The sequence below is a fragment of the Halichoerus grypus genome, chromosome 9 (genome assembly GCF_964656455.1).
Source record: "Halichoerus grypus chromosome 9, mHalGry1.hap1.1, whole genome shotgun sequence".
Taxonomy (NCBI): domain Eukaryota; kingdom Metazoa; phylum Chordata; class Mammalia; order Carnivora; family Phocidae; genus Halichoerus; species Halichoerus grypus.
The window spans coordinates 141,691,921-141,714,651 of NC_135720.1; the positions used below are offsets into that span (position 1 = coordinate 141,691,921).

The 22,731-nt window shown below is 45.1% G+C and overlaps 1 protein-coding gene across 1 annotated transcript in view; it reads left to right on the forward strand.

Annotated features, from left to right (window-relative positions):
- The window catches only part of SCGN (secretagogin, EF-hand calcium binding protein), a 35,999-nt gene extending 15,981 nt beyond the window's left edge, over nt 1–20,018 (forward strand). Inside the window, exons 7-11 of the mRNA XM_036112223.2 lie at nt 6,358–6,413; nt 11,647–11,692; nt 11,959–12,018; nt 13,516–13,584; nt 19,488–20,018. Of these exons, the coding sequence (XP_035968116.1) occupies nt 6,358–6,413; nt 11,647–11,692; nt 11,959–12,018; nt 13,516–13,584; nt 19,488–19,616 (360 nt within the window). The 3' untranslated portion in view covers nt 19,617–20,018. The remainder of the gene's footprint in view (nt 1–6,357; nt 6,414–11,646; nt 11,693–11,958; nt 12,019–13,515; nt 13,585–19,487) is intronic.
- The last annotated feature ends 2,713 nt before the right edge of the window (nt 20,019–22,731 follow it).

Sequence of the window (22,731 nt, forward strand, 5' to 3'; positions counted from 1 at the left end):
GGCGGCGTATCTCTGTGTTCCCCGCCCTCCCGCGGGGCTGGGCACACAGTAGGCTACTTAATGCAAATTGTCAGAATTGAATTCCAGCCTACCTAATAGCCAGCTAAAATAAGAAACCGTGAGGACAAAAGCAAAGTTTGCCCTTGGGACCGTCCTGCCTTCCTGGCTGGTGTTCCTTGAGCCCCTCCACCCCCATGATGGCTCTCGATCCCCCTTGGGCAGGTGCCTCATAGATCATAGATTGCACAGGTCCAACCTTCCTCAAGCTGTGCTTCATGTTCTGAGATTCTCCCTTTTCCCCCTCTTTTTAAACCAAACCCTCCGGGGTTGAGCCAGGAGAGCTTGGAAATGCTGAGCTTGATCCTTTATGGCTCTCACTGGGGTCCTGCCCCCATGCTGAGGACCAGAGAGGAAGGGCAGGAAACCAGGCACCAGGAGTGGGGGCGAGAGCTGGAGGATGCGCAGGAAGCAGAGCAGAGCAAATCTGAACAGACGATCCCAGCAGGACAGGCCTGAGACACGTCCCTGTGGATTCAGAATCCACATCACCAAGTTGAGACACACATGTTTTTCTGGGCTGAGGAATAGATTCTCAAAGAGACCAGCATATCTTCCCTCACCAAAACCCTCACTCCTTTCATGCTTTTTTCTTCCAGGTCAGAATACCATCTAGTAAACTAGGTCACTCAAAGGTGTGAGTTCATTCATTCAACAAATATTTAGGGAGAACTTACCAAGGCAGATATGGTCCCTGATCATATGGGATCTTCCTATTAGGGAAAATTTGGTAAAGGAGGGAAAGAGCAAAAATTCACTCTCGTCGCTCCCGTTCATCCCCACTGTGCTGGTCATTGTCATAGACCTTCCACTGACAAGTTGAGTTCAATTTTGCCTTTGGTCCCTAAATACAGCGATCTTATCTTGAGATCCCATTTTCCTGACTTTTCAAAAATCAGGCAGATCATAAGGAAGCCACAATTCTAGAGCTTCCTCAAAGGCAGGACAAGAGAAGGTAGGTAGATGGACAGAGTTCACGTTGAGTTGTTTTAAGATGTCTTCTCCCCTGAGGACATGTGATGTTTTCACTGCAACATAACCAGACTTTATTCCATTCCTGAGTACTTGACTCGTAATAATTGTGCAAAGCATTTTTCAAACATTGCATTTGATTCTCTCAACAACCTCATAAAAATAAGTTATTTCTTAGCCCTCGTTTTATAAATTTAAAAAACTGAGAATTACAGACTTTAACAGGTCAAATACAGGAAGGATGGAGTGGAAATGCATACCCAAATCTATCTCCAAAGCCTGCATTTTCCACCACAATACCCATGTCTGAAAGTTTAAATACTAAGTCATTAAAAAGAAAACTTTCAAAAGAGGAAAACTAAAGCTTTGTTGAGAGATCAAGAAGAGATGACAATTCCTCTGAAGAAAGTGAAGAGCAAGGTGAGGACAAAGCCCCGTTGAGGTATTAGAATTCTCTTAATGTTTTTAAAGATGAGATAATACAGGAGCTCAAGCTCTCAAGCCACACCAGAATTTATTGCCTAGGAAGATGGATTTTTCGCCTTGTGAGTCATCCCAAGAACTGACATCTTATTCAACATAAAATAGGAAAGGAACGGAAGACAATGGGGAAGGAGAAAAGGTTCTACAAAATCGCTCTGGGGAAGAGTAAGCGCTGATAAGCTGGTGCAGGGGGGCGGGGAAGAAGAGATAACTGTGCCTTCAGAGAGTCTCCAGGGGTCATCTCATTCAAACAGACCCATCATAAGGGACAGAAGGGCCATGAGGGAGACTCATGGGCTGCTTGCCAAGCCAACACTCGGCTGGAAAGATTCTGAACATCACGCATCAGCCCTGCAACCCTGGTCGCCCAGAGCGCTTCTCTGCACTGCCTTTAGGTTTCAATCTTTAACCTCAGGGGGGCCATTCCTCCCTTGGGAGGCCCGGGGCTGAAGAAGATCGGGCAATGTGCAATTTTTGATGCCTCTCGGCTCGCATCCGGAAGCCGAGAATCCTGTGAATTAGCGGAGGGGGATCCGAGTGGTCTCACCCAACTTCTGAGTATCTGGGGTGAGAACCGTCCATGGACCAAGACCATCCTGTTATTCAGTATCTGTTTCGTTGTCCAAGCCTGCGGTTCTTCTGCTTCTGTGTGCTGCCCAGAAGCTCTCATTTTGTTCCAAACTGTCCTGTGGGGAGAGGCTCATGATCAATCAAATCCAAGTGGCCCCTCACGGGTTCTTTACGCCTTGAGGTGATAGGCAAGTGTTGAGGAATCCGGTAAGAGAGTTTCCACCCTGAGACCTAGTCTAACCAGAAGACTGGATGACTTTAATGAGATTATGGCCAATCTATTTCAGTGGCCTTCCTTAAATTCAGAGGCAGCTTATATATACTTTTCCAATGAACATATTTGGGACCTGGATGATAGTTTTTTGTCTTTTTTTAAAGACTTTTTACATTTCCCTAGTGACCTGTGGGTGAACGAACTTTCAGAAACTCAATAATCTCCAAAGAGATTTTAGAACCTTCATCTAAGTGATACACCGTATGAACCTTCGTCTAACTAAGTGATGCACCAAGTGTGAACCTTAGTCTAAGTGATACACCAAGTGTGAACCTTCGTCTAACTAAGTGATACACCAAGTGTGAACCTTCGTCTAACTAAGTGATACACCAAGTATGAACCTTCGTCTAACTAAGTGATACACCAAGTGTGAACCTTAGTCTAAGTGATACACCAAGTGTGAACCTTCGTCTAACTAAGTGATACACCAAGTATGAACCTTCGTCTAACTAAGTGATACACCAAGTATGAACCTTCGTCTAACTAAGTGATACACCAAGTGTGAACCTTCGTCTAACTAAGTGATACACCAAGTGTGAACCTTCGTCTAACTAAGTGATACACCAAGTGTGAACCTTCGTCTAAGTGATACACCAAGTGTGAACCTTCGTCTAAGTGATACACCAAGTGTGAACCTTCGTCTAAGTGATACACCAAGTGTGAAGCCACCTCACGGCTGCTTTAATGGCTTTCTCTGAGCAATGGGTACAGTGGGAGCAGCTCTGCCTTACAGATCTGGTTCCAGGGTTTCGCATCAAATGCTTTACTTAGGAAATGTAACCTGCTAAATGAATTCAAATAGACTCAAATAAGGATCGGCACATTTGAAAGCTGTCCGCAGCCTGAACAATGAGTGAGTCACAGCAGAGCACTGAATCATAAGCGAGAAGTCGAGGTCTGCAGAACTAACCTTCTTCTAACTCCTAATTAATGTTCTGGACAAGGAAGGAAACAGCCTATTAACAAAATCCAGTTAGGACACTAATTGAGAAGGGCTGCCAGTACCTGGCAGGGGGAAAGATTAGCTGTCTGAATAGCATATTATCAGGTAATGTTGAACTTTTAAAAACGTAAGCTAATGCATGTGGGAGATGTTAAGTTCACGTACCTAATTAGAGTGTGGAACTTGAACTCTTGTAAATGTGCAAATTAAAATCTGAGACCATGGCAGACAGAGAGACATGTGAGGTTAAGCTTGTCCCATCCTCTACCCTGGTCCCAGCCCTTGTCCTTCGGGCCTGGATGGAAGTCGCTGGCTTCTGAGCTGCTTCTTTCCATAGATGGAGACATTCAACTCTCTGATCCGGGCTGATGGGAAACATGCTTGGGCTCCATCTCAAGAGCTCTTCCCTCCTGTGCTGGTGACCTCAACCAGCCTCATGACTTGAAATACCAGCTAATGGTGATGACCCTCAGTTCACAACTCTGACTCAGACCACTTCGCTGAACTTCTTAAGTAAACCAGGTAGCCCATTTTCTGATGGATAGAAATGTGATTTACCACATTGGTGTTCAGTTCTTCCTCAAGTCGATTTTGAGCAAAGGGCATTTTCCCCTTTGAATAATTTGCACAACAGTGGAGATGGGCCCACATCTTTCGAGATGAGTTACTACTTGCTTAAAGCTCAAGATCGTCTAGCTCTCTATTAAAATAGAACCTTTTATAATGATGGGAAATAACTCATGGCTCAGTCTCCAGCAAAATGTGCTGCTCTTGGATTTTTACTGGATATAAAATTTATGTTTAAGGGGCGTGATTGGATGTGTTATATATCCAAGTGTATAAATATATAACCTGTTTTTTAATAGATTCTGTAATATACATTTTTGATGCTAAAGTTTTAGGGAAATGGACTTTCTTTTTTTTTTATTTTTTATTTTTTTTAAAGATTTTATTTATTTATTTGAGAGAGAGAGCACATGAGAGGGGGGAGGGTCAGAGGGAGAAGCAGACTCCCTGCAGAGCAGGGAGCCCGATGCGGGACTCAATCCAGGGACTCCAGGATCATGACCTGAGCCGAAGGCAGTCACTTAACCAACTGAGCCACCCAGGCGCCCGGGAAATGGACTTTCAAATTCATTTCAAATATTAAAAAGAAACTGGATTTAGGGAGTGAGGAAGGATGGACGGATATGTTTTTTAATGCAAAAATCTGTTAGACATACTCTCAGATTTTCTCATTCCCTCTTTCCCCCTGTACAGCCTCTTCCTACAAATATGTTTAGAGATATTCTACTGCACTAAAATGTTGTGAAGTCACAAATTCACTCACTAACTATGACTCAAATATGCCATGAAATGTCTCTCCTCCATCTTGCCTAATCTGGTCTTCCTGATTTTAACTTTGAATCCTATCTTGTATAAAGCCTCGTCTGATCTAATAATTTAAATAGTCTCTTTGGATATAATGCTAAGTCTTTCCACAAAAGGAGGAGCTTGGCCTCTTTGATTTCTCGGTCATCTTCGTCCAACCCAGAGTCTTCTGCAAAAATGGCATCAAGGAGGGGCGCCTGGGTGGCTCAGTTGGTTAAGTGTCTGCCTTCAGCTCAGGTCATGATCTCTGGGTCCTGGGATCGAGCCCCGAGTAGGGCTCCCTGCTCAGTGTGGAGTCTGCTTCTTGCTCTCCCTCTGCCTCTCCACTGCTCCTCCCACCCCTCATGTGCTCTCTCTCTCTCAAATAAATAAATAAAATCTTAAAAAAAAAAAAAAGGCATCAAGGAGAGAAAAGTGGCTTTGGGCCCTAATGGTGGAGGTGGGGAGCTGACGTCCCTGGGCACAAAGCTCTGACTCCTCTGGTCTCCAGGACGATGCTTCTTGGTCACTCAGTTGCTGCCTTGCTGGTATTCACAGCTGAAGTCTGTGATGAGCTCATAACCCATGCTCCTAGCTCTGGCTAGCCCATTGGGACCTATAGGCCAATCCACCAGCCATCCTTTACCTCTTGCTGGATGCAGACCACGAATTCTCTGCCACATCTGTAGCAGAGTCCACATGTTCTCCCACACGGCAGACTAGTAAATCAAGAGGCAAGATGCTGGGGGAAGGAAAGCAACTTTATTCAGAAAGCCAGCAAACCAAGGAAGTGGCAGATTGTGGTCCCCAAGAACATCTTTCCTCAGCATGAAATGTGAGCTTCTTTTATTTTAGGAGGAGGTTGGAGTCAAGAGCTGACTGATATCTGTAGATGTTCAGGAGCCCACAGGGGTCCAAGGAAGGTTATGAAACCTTTCTGTCCTTGGTTACTTGATCTTTGCATACAGGAATCCGGTCATGGTGTCCCTGTAAATCTCAGCATTGTTATTTCTATACGTACTTCCTTCTGTCCTCGGGTGAAGTGGGTTTAGGGGAAAGAGTGGATTTTGCACGTCTCAGCTGTAGCACGCCTATGTGCAGGGCTCCATGGAGGTCTGTCAGCCATACGTCGAAGCAGCAAGGGAAACAGAGGCAACATGGAGTCAGACATGCTAAGTGTCTCCCTATGACACATCCTCTTTCCAGCCTGAGGCTCTGGGGTCCACTCCCGCCCTTGGTTCCAGTGTCACCTCATCCCATCACAGCCAGCCCCAGGGCAAGTCCACTGGCTCTCAACCCAGCGTCCAAATCCCTGGGTGCTCAGACTGTCTTGGGGAGGCTGAACCACAGCAACTCCTTCCTCATTAGTGCCCTCCTCCCTCCAGAATCCCTTTCCAGCAGAGTTAGGTCACACACCTGTCCACTGTATGCCCCCGTCTCTGCCTATCCCACTCTTCCTTCCTACAATCCTTGAAGCCTAGAGAGGCGGACTTTCCCCTCTATCCCGTCCTCCTCAACGCCTTCGGCCTTCAGTGGAAAAGTGGTATTTCTTCTGTGCTCAGTAGGGAGTGCCCTGTGACATGACAACCTCAGGCGGTTTAGACAACTGTGGGATCGGAATGGCAAAATGACAAAGTGCTTTGGTAACTTTCAAAGTGAATTCCCATTACAAGTACTTCTTACAGTTGTGTCCCCTTCTGCATTCCAGATGAAGATCTTTGACAAAAATAAGGATGGCCGTTTGGATCTTAATGACTTGGCAAGGTGAGTAGCCTGAGAATGGTGTCAGACTCAGACATACCATCGTGGGGGTTCCACGATGCACACACTTCCCTTTGAAAGGCAGAGGTCAAGTCTTGCCTGGAACCCTGAAGAACAGGCTCATCTGGCCAAATAAACAGCAGTTGTTTAGAATCTTCTGGGGGTGACAGATCCCTTTGTAAAGATAATAAAAACTACACCCCCCAAATGTGCAATACACAAAGTTTTCATAAAATTTTATAGGTGGGTCGTGGGCCAGCCCTGCCTTCAAAGGCCAGACGTTCCTGGTCTCACATAAGGACCCCACAAAAATATGTGTGGAATCTCATTCACTGGCTCTGGGAAAGCTGAGCAGTTAGTTCAGGACAGGGGACGACTGAACCAGGCTCCAGCCGTGCTGTCTGGTTTTTCGGTGTTGAAGTAGCCTCCATGGGCACCCAGCACCCGAAGGCCAGAGTGCGGGAGGGGAGGGGTGACAGCAGAAGTGGCCTAGTACCTGGGAAAGTGCGTCTGCAAGGCCGGTGTTGTGACATGATGGTCATGTCAGCACGTCGTCTCAAGGCTGGCTGACCCCAAGATGACCTGTGATTGTCACAGAAAGGAAAAAAAAAAATCAGTGGATCCAGAATACGTGGGTATAACCCAGAAGGGGGAGCAGTCACGATCCCAGGGGCCTGCGGATGGGGTGGATGGAGCCGTAGCGTGGACAGTGACGGGGGTGGCAGTTACAGGCTGCAGGGCACAAGCAGGTGTGGCTGGAAGACAGGGAGTCCACGGACTGAGGGTGATTTTCAGTGACGGAGAGTTAACTTGGCAATGTCATAAGCAGATACTAACTTGAGTTCAGAATCACAAAGCCCTGTACGAGCTACCTCCTCTCTTGGCAGCATCTGCGAATGGGGACACACCAGGAGGAACCTCTCCTTAGTGATTACCAGGACATTGACCCCAACACTCTATAGGGTCTTCTATTTTGAGCCTCATCCTCCTTGGTTACTTTCCCCAGGAACTTCGTCCCAAATTTGGCCACTTTGCTGGGGAAGAGGCACGGAGAGACCAGCCAGACCAGAGGAGGACAAGAGTGTTTCTCCCAAAGGTTGAGGACTGAGGGATCTCCACCCTGTGGCCTCGTAGATCTGTCCCCTGGGTCCCACTCACTTCTCACAGTTCTTTTGGCCAACTGAGGCAAGGTTTCCTCTCAAGTAGAGGTCAGTCTAGCTACTCTGAGAGTTGTGTGAGAGCCAGTCCTAACGGGATTACCCAAACACCTAAAAGATTCACTCAAAACATGGCATCTGGATGAAAACAAGAGCATTTAATTTCGCTGCTCCCCTCACCAAAAACACCCACCCACCTGACTCAAGGCGCTTCTCAGAGGTAGTGAGTCCAGGGGCCTCGAGCGCCCTCTGGAGGCTAGAGTGTGCCACTGCTGTAAACTGCTCTCTACCCTATCGTCAACGATACTTTTACTCCTCAAATAAAATCCACAGATAATATAATCTACCTGTGCGCATAATGCTAAAACAGTTAGTATAATGCACAAACTATAACACATAAAGGGGAAATAAAGGAAAACAGTTAATAATAAAATAAGGTGTATTTCAGGGCTTAGGTGGATAGATAGAACCACAGGAAGACATAAGGGAGGGGTTGTTGCTTACATCGTGGTGTAGAACTACTGTGAATATGTCAGTTCAGATGTTGACTGATACAAATGTGACCTTTTGGCAACTCGTGTCAGGAGCTCAGTTGCTGTTGATACAATTTTATAAATAACAAGTCTTTTTTTTTTTTAAAGATTTTATTTATTTATTTGACAGAGAGAGACACAGCGAGAGAGGGAACACAAGCAGGGGGAGGGGGAGAGGGAGAAGCAGGCTTCCTGCCAAGCATGGAGCTGGATGCGGGCCTCGATCCCAGGACCCTGGGATCGTGACCTGAGCCGAAGGCAGATGCTTAACGACTGAGCCACCCAGGTGCCCACAAATAAGTCTTGACAGCATTCCAAATGAAACAAAGTGCAGTCATCCCACCATTTACATGACTCACTATACCATATGGATGATTGACACAATTAGCAAATTATGTATACCTTGAGAAAAATACCCTGGATTTTTATGTAAATAGGAAATCAGTTCTCGGTTCAAATATAATTATAAGCAGGATTTGTGCACACATGAGTGCTCCCCTGGACATTCCACAGGATGATTCCCCATTCTGTGGAAATTTCCATGCAATGCAGGACATCTAGCATCCCCAGCCCCCATCTACGGAGGTCATGTCCCTTCTGTCAGTCATGTCCCCTCTGTCACTGTGATTACCGAAAGGCCTCCCTGCAGCTAGCCAAACATCCCCCACTGGGGGCCTACCCAGAAGGTAGGAAGTATGCCTTAATCTCTTAAATAGCTTCTCTCCTAGTGGAGTGTTATGTATAGAGGAGGATTCAATGAGTAGTTGTGGACTGAAGGAAGAATTGTCTTCGTACTGAACAGAGATGCAAAGCGACAAAACAGTTATTACCTTCTTTCAAAACCAATTTGATACAGAATTTGACAGTGACAACGAGGGTAGGCAGATTAAAGATGTCCATGTCTGAATTCCCAGAACCACTGAACATTTTATGTTACGTGGCAAGATGCATGAAGGCTGCAGAGAGCATTGTAAGTTGCTCATTGACAGACCTCACAGAGATTAGTCTGGATTATCCAGGTCGGCCCAAGAGTAATAACAAGGGTCCTTTAAACGTGGAAGAAGGAAGCAGAGGGTCGGGTTTTGAAGGCTTTGAGGTGGAGAAAGGGGCCATGAGCCAAAGGATGCCGGCAGCTTCTAGAAGCTGGAAAAGGCAAGGAAACTGATTCTCCTCTGGAGCCAGAAAGAAGCAGCCCCATGGACACCTCGGCTTTAGCCTGGTGAAATCTGCTTCAGACCCTGATTTCCAGTGTTGTAAGATACTAATTTGTGCTGAAGCCACCACATCTGAGCTCATTTGTCACAGCAGCAATAGGGAAATAACCGAATGACTTAAAGGTCTTAAAACATTCATGCACGGGACTCCTCTCTCTATTCCCAGCTCTAGAATGCAGCCGTCTTGCTCCACATACAAGCGCCTCTCAAGTACATGTCCTCTTGCTGGTACTATGATTTAGGCTGCTTGGTGCCAGCCGAGAGATAAGGACAGGATTCCTCGTAGAGTTCCAGGATATTCTACCCTTTACTTGGCTCAGATTAATTCTTTACCCTGGGCATCCGGAAGAGCAAAATTTTCCAAATTGTTGTGTGATACTTTTTCTGCCTTTCTCTATATTGTGAATGCATGATTATGAGTGCAACATAAATCCAGTGCTTTAGTCTTTTGAAACAGACTGTATTCTATTAACTACAATTGTAATTAAGCAGGAAGTACGGAAATACATTTGTTTTCCAAAAGAAAAAAAACCTGTATTTTTTTTATTGCTTATCATTTATGTGTTATAACATTTACTCTTATAAAGTGTACAATTTGGTATACTTTAGTCTATTCATAAGGCTGTTCAACCATCACCACTGCCCAATTCTAGAACATTTCTATTGTGCCAGAAAAATGCCCCATACCCATCAGGAATCACTCTCTCCTTCCCTCACCTACCAACCCCTGATAACCACTGATCTACTTTCTGTTTCTATGGATCTGCTTATTCTGGATATTTCATATAAATGGAGTCCTACAATACGTGGCCTTTCATGTCTGGCTGAGGTTCTTTATTTCTTCATGTGGACTGAAGCAATTGTTTCGTGTTCTTTTCATTTCAGCTCGAAGAATCCCTTTAGTATTTGTTATGGGTCACATTTATTATTGTTGATAATTGTTGTCTTTTTGCTTAATGACTTTTTCTAACTAATCCTGTAAAATCTTTTTCTTTGTCATATGTGGACACTGAAGTCTCTGCTTGGTTGCTGAATGGTTAGTTAAAGATTGGGCAGGGATTCCTTGTATGTCTCCCAATGTTTGTTGAGGGGCCCTGTGTACGGGTTGGGGCACATCTTCTACATGCAACCAGGAAGTTTACAATTCTGCTTAGGCTTAACTTTCTGCTTGTACAGAGCCTGAGGATAAGCCACTGGTGAGACCTTCGGGCCTCCTGAGGTCTTTTCAGGGCATGCACACAGTCCTGGGCATGGATGTAGTCGAATGCATGTCTATAGCTTTCTAGATTCCCAGAAATATGTTAGAACTTAAGCCCCAGTGGACATCTCATTCTCCCAGATTTTCCTTTTAAGCTTTTTTAGTTAGCCTGTTGTTTACCCAAACTCTTTTCTTTAAAGATTTTATTTATTTATGAGAGAGAGAGACAGAGAGAACATGAGCAGGGGTGAGGGGCAGAGGGGGAGGGAGAGGGAGAAGCAGATTCCCTGCAGACTCCCTGCTGGGCACCAAGCCTGGCTCCATGCAGGACTCGATCCCAGGACCCTGAGATCATGACCTGAGCCAAGGTCAGACACTTACCAAACTCTTATCCGCCACCGTGGTCGGCTGTCATCTTAAATAATTGCTTTTCATTGTTTTTGACAAATGCTCCCAGGTAAAAGGCCTTTCCACTAGTTGAGTTCAAAATCAGGTCGAATAAGTGCACCTTGCAAGTGGGGTCGTTCAGAGAACATCAAAGAAGTCAAATAATGGCAGTTCTCTGGGAATTAGGTTTTGAAAGGGCTCCAACTCTGTTCTGCTCACTACAGCTGCTAGAACGTTCATTTTCCTGGGACTATGGGCTCTTCATTTTCGAAGATACCATGGAGTTGAGGGGGTTGGAGGGATGAAGCAAGTTAAAAAGCCACAAAATCCATTGTTCTTACCCAGATTTAGTCATTTTTCCAAGATAAACACTCCCCAGATTTCTGTAAGACTTGAATTTCTAGAATTCTGAAAAAGTTATTTTGATTTTTTTTTTTTTTTTTGCCAGTTTTCTCATTGCTGTTATGGAGGAGAGAGTTTTCATAAGCCCTTCTGCCATTTTCCACCAAGACAACTTTTTAAAAGTCTCTCTATGGTGACTACTAATCCCTATGAAAGTCTCTCCCAATTAATTTTTTAATTTGTTCTTACAATATAGAAATTCCCATTTTTCAAGCACTCACCTTCTTCTGCAAAATGATCTGGAAATTGCCTGCCCTTTCCTCATGCCAAAGTTATGGATCTGCTTGCCTTTGAGAGCTGACAGATCATCACATAAATTACTTTCTTTTCTTCTTTTCCATTTAGGATTTTGGCTCTTCAGGAAAACTTCCTTCTCCAATTTAAAATGGACGTAAGTAGTGACATTTCTCTTGGTGGGCTTGTGTCATTCATGTCTCTCCATAAATTCGAGAGGGAGGGAAGAAAGGAAGGCATCTGTTTGTCTCACTGTAATTTATCTAGAGACCGGCAAGGCTCACTGTTGGAATCAAGGGATTAAGGGTCATTGACTTAAAAAAAAAATCATAAAAGTTTATAAAAGTTGTCTATGACCCTGGAAGAATTGTACATCAGAAGCGTCCCAATGCTGGACTGACATACTGTTTTCTCCACACACAGGCTTGTTCCACTGAAGAAAGGAAGAGGGACTTTGAGAAAATCTTTGCCCACTATGATGTTGTAAGTGTGTCTCTCTGGATTGTGCTGGCTACTTTTAGGGAGCAAGCTTGTTTAGCCCCCATGTGGGGTCATCCTACCCACAGACCCTAAACTGATAATGATGAATAGCAGTCCCACATGTATGCTGGTATGTCATACGCTCAGCTTCTCCATGTGAACTTCTGAAAACTACGTTAAAATGGACAAAGGAGAATTTATGGTTGAGAAGAGAATAAAATCATGTTTCTTTTCCCTCTGGCTCTAAACTGGGAGAAAGTTTCTCCTTCTTGATCTCCATCTAGAAAAGTATGCTTGAAAACAAAAGCAAACAATCAAGTTAAAAACCACATCCAACCCAAAGAAATAGAGGCAAAGCGAGCCCTGGTCGACATAAAAACTACTTTTCTTGTAGGATTGATTGATTATGTGGTCCTGCTTCAGAGAGGAGAAAATAATAATTCTAAAGCATAAAGTATGGCAAGGAGATTGCATTTCTTGAAGACAAGGTAGGGTAATGCAAGAAGGAAGAAAATAGAGAAAGTTAGGAAAAGTCAAAAGAGGTGCCGTCCTGAAACTCACCAGACTGGACATCTGAGTGTGTCACATTCTGAGCAGAAGGGAGCATCACCTGGGAGGGGCAGCTCAGCAAAGTGTTGCTGTGGGACCCATCGCCTGTGTTTGAATCATGCTTCGTTAGCCATGTGACCTTGGGCAGGTCCCTTAACCTCCCTGTGCCTCGTTTCCCTTACCTGTAAAGTTAGGGTGACGAGGATAATAATAATAATACCTACCCCATGGAACTGGTGTGAGAATTAGTGATTTCATGTGTGTAAAGCTCTTAGAAGGGTGCCTGGCAGGTAGTGTTCAGTAAATACACTAATTTTTTAAAAAAACAGATTTTTTTTAAATGATACGTTAAAGCTTCAGGGTGAAGAAAACTTGAAAAGATGGATGGATGAGTTGTCATGACTGGGACTTTAGAGAAGAAACTGAAATATTTTAATATGTATCGCATTTTATAGACATTCTTATAGAATGAGTAGGGAAAAAATAAGGGTTTGTGTACAGACCAAATAATAATTCTAATATACTCACTCAATCTAGTCACTCCTGATTTAAAACTTTAATAATCATCAAGTCCTCGCTAAATCATAAAGCACAATAAAAAACAATGTCAGCCTATATTCTTCCAAGGACCAGTATGATGTGCAAATAACACTTATCTGAACAGAGGCCAGGTATTTGGGAAGCAAATGAGGTCGGTATATATCATGTTAATGAGATTTGCAAGAGCCAAGGAACTCCCATTTGTTTACGTGGGGGTCGTTACGTACAATTAATTATTGTCATGTCTGTGGAACATTCACTTCCTGCACAGACGACCTCACCGCCACATGCCATTTCCTAATATCTTTGCAACCACAGAAGAATACTGATTTGCACAATTCACCGAATTTATTCTTTAGCTTTCTGACTTAAGAAAATGATGTTTGACTGACAGGCTCTTGTCTATTTCAGAGTAGAACGGGCGCCCTGGAAGGCCCGGAAGTGGACGGGTTTGTCAAGGACATGATGGAGCTTGTCCAGGTGATTTCACGGGGCCGTAGAGATTTCGCTCCTCGTGGGTCGGGGACGCCATTGTGACTGATTCCACTGTCTATTTCTGAGAATCCGTGGGGCTGACGATTAATGCCAGAGACTAAATCTAGGGACACAGTCGATTTAACAACTACTGAGCCTCTGTGAGAACTGACACGTCTCCCTTTCTCTCTTAAGATCATTTGGAGCTTTAATTAAGTGACCCCATAGCAGTTTCTTGTTTCCATCCTATAAAACCCTCTCTTTTACCAGAAGAGCACAGTTCTGCTTATTTTTTGGTTACAGAAAGGCCTTTCTACCCCTGGACTTGGTTATTAGAATACCTAAAACTTTTAATTTAATTTCATGAAATAAATCCCATATTTGAGATTTTTTTTCCCCCCTTGAGGGGCTGCTTTAACACCTGACCTAAAATCCTGGTTACTTATCTATCAAGACATTGCTGCGATTCGAAGTGATAGGATTTCAATTATAATCTACATCACAAGCGATCTCCTTTGAGATCCTGGTGCACTGTAGTAACTGGCTGCCTGATCTGGTTAAGCAGACGCTTGGCAACTCTTCCTTTTCTCTGGGACTGTCTAGCCGCTGAATTTAGCACATTCATATCCTTAGAGATTTTTTGAGGTTTATACAGGACATGATGAATCTGTCCTGATAGGCCCAAATGGCAACAAATTAGAGTAGCAATTGTTAACTGGTTTTAGAATCCCAGACCTGCTTGAAAACCTGATTAAAACTATGGAGTTTGGGGGGCACACGGGGGGATTAAGTGTCAACTCCTGATTTTGGCTCAGGTCATGATCTTGGGGTCGTGAGATCGAGCTCCATGTTGGGCTCTGCACTGAGCATGGACCCTGCTTGTGATTCTCTCTCTCCCTCTGCCTCTGCCCCTTCTCCCCGTCCCTGCTCGAGCGCTCTCTCTCTCTCTCTTTCTCTAACAACAACAACAACAAAACTATGGAGTTTTGCAGCAGAAAGTTTCCCCCCAATTTACCAACTTCTGCACAAATCTCCAGGAAGTTCACATTCTGTGACTGAGCGGGCATGGACGCTGGTCAGGATGACTTTGGTGTGTTCTTTGCCTCCTCACTTGTGTTGTTCCCATCCCAGCTGGTCCCCTGCCTCTTCTTTGGTTCCTTCACGGGTGCCCCTGTTGGAGACTCCATCAGCACCTGTGCAGCGGACGGGTCCAGGTGTGGTGGTGCCTTCCGCATCGATTGCTAAAGGAAAGTCCCACTGTATTTACTATTTCATGCCAGAATGATTTCCGTAATAGAAATTGAGCAATTATCTAGGGGACATTAAAATCGCATGTCGGTAGTCTTGGCCAAACCGCAGTTTTAATTTGCCTTTGATAGAAAGCATGGGATGGGGGGCGCTGCTTCTCAGAGCAAAGTGTGGGGCCTCCTCTGAGCCACGGAGCTCGGGCTGCCGACTGCCCAAGTCCACAGCCCGGGGTGCTGCACATACCTCCAGACCCTTTCAGGTGTCATTGAGCTTGGCAACGGCTTCCACAAGTTACTGGGAGATAGGGAAGGAAAACCTAAACCAGCCACAGAGTAGAGAAAACATTTTCCCAGAGGAAATTAAAGAGAAGGGGAAAATTCTAGGCCATCCAAAAACATGCGTTTGCTTCACTCTTTGATAGATTTGTATCACCTCCATGGGAAATTGGAGGACCCCCCATCACTCTTGTCCTTGCCCCTCTATTTCAGTGGGGCTTCTGGCTCAACAAAAAGGTACCTCTCAATATAAGTACCAGCCAAGTGAAGAGAGCCGGTTTCCAAGGACTGAGTGAGGCCGGGCTCAGTAGTAGAAAAGCAGTTGACCAGGGCTGGTTTATTGAGCTAAAAAGTATTTAAAAAGTAGTTAATTATTAATGTTCTCCTCTGAAGCCAGATCATTGAGGTGCAAACCTGTATTGGATCTTTCCCAGTCTTTGGGGTTGCTTAAAAGAACTATTCACCATATAATTTGAAGGATGTTGTCAAGGGAAAATCTTTGAGTAAATTCTGATATTTCTCAGGTTCATAAACTACAGTCCTCTCTTGCGATTTTTAAATTTTCATTTTATTAGAAAGGACGATGGGACAAGTCAACAAACCAATATCTGGAATTTTTTTTTAAGATTTTATTTACTTATTTGAGAGAGAGGGAGAAAGCACAAGCGGTGGCAGGGGTGGGGGGGAGAGGGAGAAGCAGACTCCCTGCTGAGCAAGGAGCCCGATGCGGGGCTTGGTCCCAGGACCCTGAGATCATGACCTGAGGCAAAGGCAGATCCTTAACCGACTGAGCCACCCAGGTGCCCCTGGAATTTATTTTAAAAGCAATTATCAGAGCATGTCATGAGGTCAGCTGGGAGCTGGCTCAGTTTCTCAGTGGAGAGTCCTGGTCAGGATTCCTGACGTTTGCAATAATGACCCTGAAATAAACTTACTTTATAGCCTTTTATTCCTGTACAACTATGGATGATACATATGTTGAATCTGTATTAACAGATTATTTGGTTACCAGAACATCCCTTTCCCTGATCTCTGGAAAATGGCGCCCAAGGCTGTCCTCTGTCAGTATGTTGAGATCAGACAAAATAATTTCTGCACAATTTTTATAAAGAGTCTGTAGGCCCCTTGGCACAGCACGAAAATCAACATGAGAATCCACAGCTTAAAGTAGAAAGTAGTAAGGCAAAACATTTAAGATGCCCAGCACCCCACACCAAGGAGTAGAACTGTGGATGGTAGTGTGGGAAGCCAAACAGATGGGATACCAGAGATGCCCAGGATGTCTGCCTGGAAGCAAAGAGAGTTCCTGCTCACAGTCTCCCCAAAATTCATTCTTTTTCCTGCTAGACACCGCTTCTGCTTTTCTCTCTTGTTGATGAGGAGATGATTAGCAAGAGGGGACAATACTTAACCTAAAGGATCGAATCTAATATGTGATCCTCCAAGGAGCTGCTAGCCCTTAGCATGCATGTTACTGTTTCTTTTCATTTTTTAAATTATAAAAATGATACATACATCATAGAGAAATTTGAGAGTAAAGGAAAGAAAAGACAGAAGAGTCATCTCTAACCTTGAGTAGACCTTCTATTAGCAGACTTTGTTTCTGGGTATATTCTGCATCGGTGACCTCCACTGATAAGCATTTCCCAGTCCCGGTCATTGTGTTAGTGTCTGTATAAGATTTTACCTGTGGTTAGATATCCCTTACTTACGCATTCTTCTTTTGTTAGTAATTTATTTTTTTTTTTTAAAGATTTTATTTATTTATTTATTTTTTAAGTAATCTCTACACCCAACATGGGGCTCCTCTTTCGCTGGTTTTGTGACTCCAAGTAAAGGCAGGGCCTTGGGGTCTTGTCGCTGACTCTAGCATGGAGATCTGGGGAATGCTGGTAATGACTTATCTGGGGAGAAGCTTTGGATATTCGCTTTCGCTGTTTTAGGAGAGATGGAACGTACAGAAAAGGGAGGGCACATGACGAAAACATGAACACTGCATTTGGAGACATTCACTAATTCCATGGATGTAATTGAGCACTTAGCACGGGCAAGCAAAAGGAGATATATCCAGCCCCAAAGGTTCCCCTAGTTCCAGGATTCAAGTGGGGGCTGATAAGCATTTTTCAGCCAGCTACCCCAGATCCACGCTCACACTTTCCCATGAGATGGATAAGAAATACAAAATGCATTTTTGCATGGATGGCTATGATACAGTGTACTGTTAAAGAGATGTGCTCTGGGGCCTCCCTGCCCGAGTTTGTATCTGGTTCTGACGTGTACCAGCTGTGCGACAGTGGGAAGGTTAATTAACCTCTCTGTGCTTTAGTTTTCTCACCTGTCAATTAAAAGTTGATAGTAGATACAACCTCATCAGGTTGTTCTGAAGATTAGAATTAATTTGTGTAGAACCCTTAGATCTGGGACCTGTGTGCACTTATAATGGTGACTTGTTAGTAAAACTGAGGCCCCCAGTGATCTCAGGTGATTTGTCTTCCATGATCCAAACATCATTGAACAGTGGCATTTAGGTCTCCTGACTCCCAGTGAGTTGTCAGACATTAGAAGCATAACTCTGAAAGTCCAAAGAAACTTCCCTTACATACACTCACATTCATACCCTCCTCCCAATACACACTCACACACTCACAAAATAAGGAAATAATTCCTTTTGCAGGAAACAAATTAAAAAAAAAAAGCTTAGAATAGCTTAAATGAGGTAAATTCACTGGCAAATTAATTCATGCTAATGTGTAAATGACTACCACCTGAGTCTTTTTTAAGCATGGGAATTTGCTAAGAGGATCCTGGGGCAGAATGCTGCTAACTGGACAAAGGATGCGGCAGGAGTGGTTGAGGATGCTGGTAACCAAAGGTCCCCACTTTGCAACTGTACAAGAAATGGACTCCCGATACGGAGCCCTGGAGTGTAGCTTGCTGTTCTCAGGACTTCTAAGCCATTTCCTGGACCACACCTATACCTGCCTGGCTGACACCCAAGGAAGTATCCTGGGTAAGCCCCGACAAGGAGGACATACTGACGGTGTGTCCTCTTAGTCTAATCACTGACGGACCCTCCATCAGAGAGTGCCGTTGGCCGCAGATTCATGTCCTGATGTCCCCTGCGGTCTTGCCGCACGTTGGAGGTTACTGTTGCTGTGCTATCTAGCTCCCAGGTCCTGTTGCTCTCTGCCCTCCATCCTTCCCTCCGTGAAAACCTGGGATAACGGATAGACTTGGTGTCACTCATCCATCCTGTGGGACAGTGCAGGTTAGCTCGTCTTAATTCAGCTGTCTAGTTGAAGAATGAAAGGCTTTGTTTCCTACTCAAGGTTTTTGGAGATTTCTTCGGCAGCAAGGTAGCCCCGGCGTGGGCTGGGCGACGGGGAGAGCTTCCCCGGCTCCTAAAGCAAACACTGCACACGACCTCCTCCTCTGCTTGCGGGTGAGACTAGCTCAGTAATCAAGGGGTTTGGAATCTGATGAGCTGGGTTTCCTTTCTCTGTGGACCTGGGCTTTTTCATCTAGACCCGGAGCCTTCACACGGCCGGTCAGACCGCCGCCTCTCCAGCACAGCGGTGTGAACTGGGGGGATGAGAGCACTTACTTCATTGGAGGCAGAAGACTCAGGATCAGAAATGCTGTTGCAATTCCCTAGCTTGGTAGGACGGTTCAGCTCTGAGCGTCCGTGTCCTAATCTGTGAGCCTGGGTCACCCAAGGTTATCATGAGCATTAAATGAAATCACTCAGTTCACGCAATTGCTCACTTTTGCAGGCCTTTTGAGTTTGATATTCTTTTCCCAACTGGTGCGTATCACGGTTACTTCTTAGCCCCTAAAATATCCCTTGGAATAAATCCAACATCTGCAGCTCAGGGACATACTGTTCTAGTTTGATTTTCATTCATTATAACCCTTTTTAAAATTAGAGGCACATGGGGCGCCTGGGTGGCTCAGGTTAAGGGTCTATCTTTGGCTCAGGTCATGATCCCAGGGTCCTGGAATCGGGCTCCCTGCTTGGTGGGGAGTCTGCTTCTCCCTCTCCCTCTGCTCATCCTCTCTCTCAAATAAATTAATAAAATATTAAAATAAAATAAAATAAAATAAAATAAATTAGAGGCACAAAAACCTCCCACCGGGAGAGAGTAAAACGCGTGTTCTCTGTGGGTCTGTGTGGCAAGGATCTGCAGCAACAATCCCCTGCTCTGAGGCAAGTATCTTTATCACGACGAGGAGCTGGAATCACGGGGCACGGCCTGTCCCCACGGAGCCCCCCTCAGCAGGCGGGGGGTCCCTGCATGTAGTGAGCGTGGGGCGGGGCGGGGCTGGCATGAAAGGCTGGGGCTGCCCCTGGCTGGCCCACTAACATGTGATCTTCACTGTCCTCAGCCCAGCATCAGCGGAGTGGACCTTGATAAGTTCCGGGAGATTCTTTTGCGCCACTGCGATGTGAACAAGGATGGAAAAATTCAGAAGTCCGAGCTGGCTTTGTGTCTTGGGCTGAAAATCAATCCCTAATCCCCAGAACGCTTTGCCTTTTGCTCTTTGGATGTTTCTGTGCTCCGGCTGCTTAAGCTCCCTGTGCTTTGCTGTTGGGACACATGGGCAGACTTCCTAACCACCCGGGCGGTATCCTTGGGCTGGGGGCGGGGGTGGGGGGCGAGGGCCTTCTTGCTAAGGGCATGGTGTTCTCCCGCCTCGCTGAAAGCACCCCCCCCCCATGCAGTACCTGTGTTATCCATCCTCCCCCCACCCTGGGCTTTCCCGTCCCCCCCACAGAATCAGCGAGCCCGCTACATCTGCTCTGCTTGCCCTCCCGCAGTCACCAGGGAGGCGGGGAGCGGAGTCCATCTGTCTGTGCTCCCTTGTGGGCGAGTCTGGCGTCTGTGTCAGTCCTGTGACCTCTACAAATCGATTTTGTCATGGAAATAAACCTGTAGCTGGAAACAAAGACACGCTGGTCCTTGTTTTTGTGTTGTGATCTTTGCAATGTTCTGCAGGGTGGTTCTCTGACTTGGGGTGGGTGTGATGAGGAGGACGGAGATGGGCAAGATCCGAATGGATTTCACACCTGCTTCCTTCCATAGTTCGCAGAAGCCCTGGTCGGTGACTTTGCCAATAATCCCTTTGTATTCATTGCACGGAGACCAGAACACTCGACGTGGGCTGGGTTTTGCTCTTAAGTGCTCTGTAATCTCACATGGTCAGGAAGGTAGGAATACAGGAGAAAATTCGGAGAAAATGCTTCCCAGGTTATCCATGTGTCTGTTTCCCACTCTGTCCCTTCCCTGTCCACCAGTGTCCTCTAGCGAATCTTTGACATCCAAGTCTCACTGGATGCCCCCGAGTGTCTGGGCCCATCTGCAGGTTGCAGGCTCCCTCTCAGACCCCTGCTTCCTTCACTCCTGGGCTCTGACACAGTCCCGACGTGGGGGGGCGTGCTGCTTCTCCTGGGGCAAGCCTCACTCTCTCTTACCATCCTGACACTTTGTTTCTTAAAACATCCTTACCTTGTACCAAACAGTGCAGGAATTTCAGGTTTGATATGATGCTTTAGGTAATTCAGAAAAACTGTAGTATAGAATGGTATATTCAGAGCCATTCATAACCCAAGAAATTCCATCGTTCACAGGGTTCCCCTCAATGGCAGACCCTGGCCCTAACCGGGTTCCTATCCCCTCAGGTGTCCCTTACATCAAATATACAAATAATTAATATCAATAACTACCATCAAGTGCTTTCTATGTGCTAGGTACTTCTAGGTGCTTCCCACACTTCAAACCATGTAATCCTCACTGAAACCCCGTGAGGTAGGTACTCTCATGACCAGTCTTAGAGATGAAGACACTGAGACAGATGGTAAGCTGTATGGGCTTGGACATTTCAGAAGTGGGGAGTCGTGGACTTCATTATGGCCCATTTCATGCACCTTTCAGGAAAACGTGGCCCCTCCCCACAGGTTGGGTCTCACTGTGGGATCCACCGCCGTCCCCAGCAGGACATTTCTCCAAGTCTGGGTCACTCAGTCTGGGGCAACGCTTGATGGGAACCCGCAGAGAGCCCAGGGGGCAGCATGGGGCCAGACAAGCATGCGAACCCCTTCTGACCATGCAGATGTTGAGGGCGCCACATACACATGCACCAAAGAACAAACTTTGGTTTTCAGAGTTGAGACAGTCCAAACCGACAGGAAGGGTGGAAGAATATGTATCTCCAGAATTTCACATTATTCTGCAGAATCTCGGCTCCTCCTCTAAATCCCCTGAGTTTTTAAATTTAAACCATAACAGAAGTCCTTTATTTTAATGCAGTTGGACCTACTTTACATTTACTTATTGCAATGCAGCTTCTGTTTGGTTTGAGACATCCAGCTTTTAGGGTCGAAAATGCATTCTCTTCTGCTACCATTTTTTTTAAAGCTCTTCAAAAAATTTTACATATATATTTTTTGGTTATGTGCAGATATAAAATATACATATAAATTTTGGTTATATATATATACATATATATATATGAGATAAAATTTGCCATTTTAACCATTTTAGGTGTGTCATTCCATGGTATTAATTACAGCCACAATCTTATGCAACTATCAACACTATCTATGTACAAAACCTACTCATTGCTGCAAACAAAACCTCTGAACCCATTAAGAACATAACTCTCCATCCCCTCTATCCCTAGCCTCTGGTAACCTTTTGTCTACTTTCTGTCTCTATGAATTTGCCTCTTCTAGATATTTCACAAAACTTGAATCATAAAATGTTTGTCCCTCTGTGTCTGGTTTATTTCACCCAGCATGTTTTCAAGATTCATCTGTGTCGTAGCAGGTATTAGGACTTGTTCTCTCCTTATGGATGAATAATATTCCTCCATATGGATATTCCGCATGTAGTTTATCCACTCATCTGTTGATGGATACTTGCTTTGTTTCCACCTTTTGCTTACTGTGAATAATAGTGCAGTAAACACTGCCACACAAGTATCTCAGTCCCTGTTTTCAATTCTTTTGTGTCTATACCCAGGGTTGGAACTGCTGGGTCTCATGGTAAGTCTATGTTTATCTGTTTGAGGAACTGCCAAACCAGCCTCCACGTGACGGCGCCATTTTACATTCCCACCAGCCATACATAAGGGTTCCAATTTTAATCTTCTGCTTCTAAATAGAGCCCTTTCTAGAACTGACCAAAGTAGAAACTAGATCCAAACTTGTCCTATATCCACTTGATTCGTGAATCCTCTTTTAGCTACATGAAGAGAAAGTTTGAGCTTACTGCTCTAGCAAAAGCCATATAAATTCTTAGCCAAGGGTCCTTATCCTCCTCGGTGTCTATCTGAAGATGACTGAGGTGGCGATGGGTAGGGAAGAGAAGTTTTATTCTTTTAAGAGTAATGTTTTCAGATCCACTGAGGGCAGCTACTTGCCCTGAACACCAGGAAGCTTTTAGTTATAAGATATAGCTAAGACTCTATCAGAATCTCCCAGGCTGGGGCACCCGGGGGGCTCACTCAGTTAAGTATCTGACTCTTCATTCGGCTCAGACCATGATCTCATGAGTTGTGAGATTGAGCCCCACATCCAGCTCTGTACTCAGCCAGGGGTCTGCTTGAGATTCTCTCTCTCTCTCTCTCT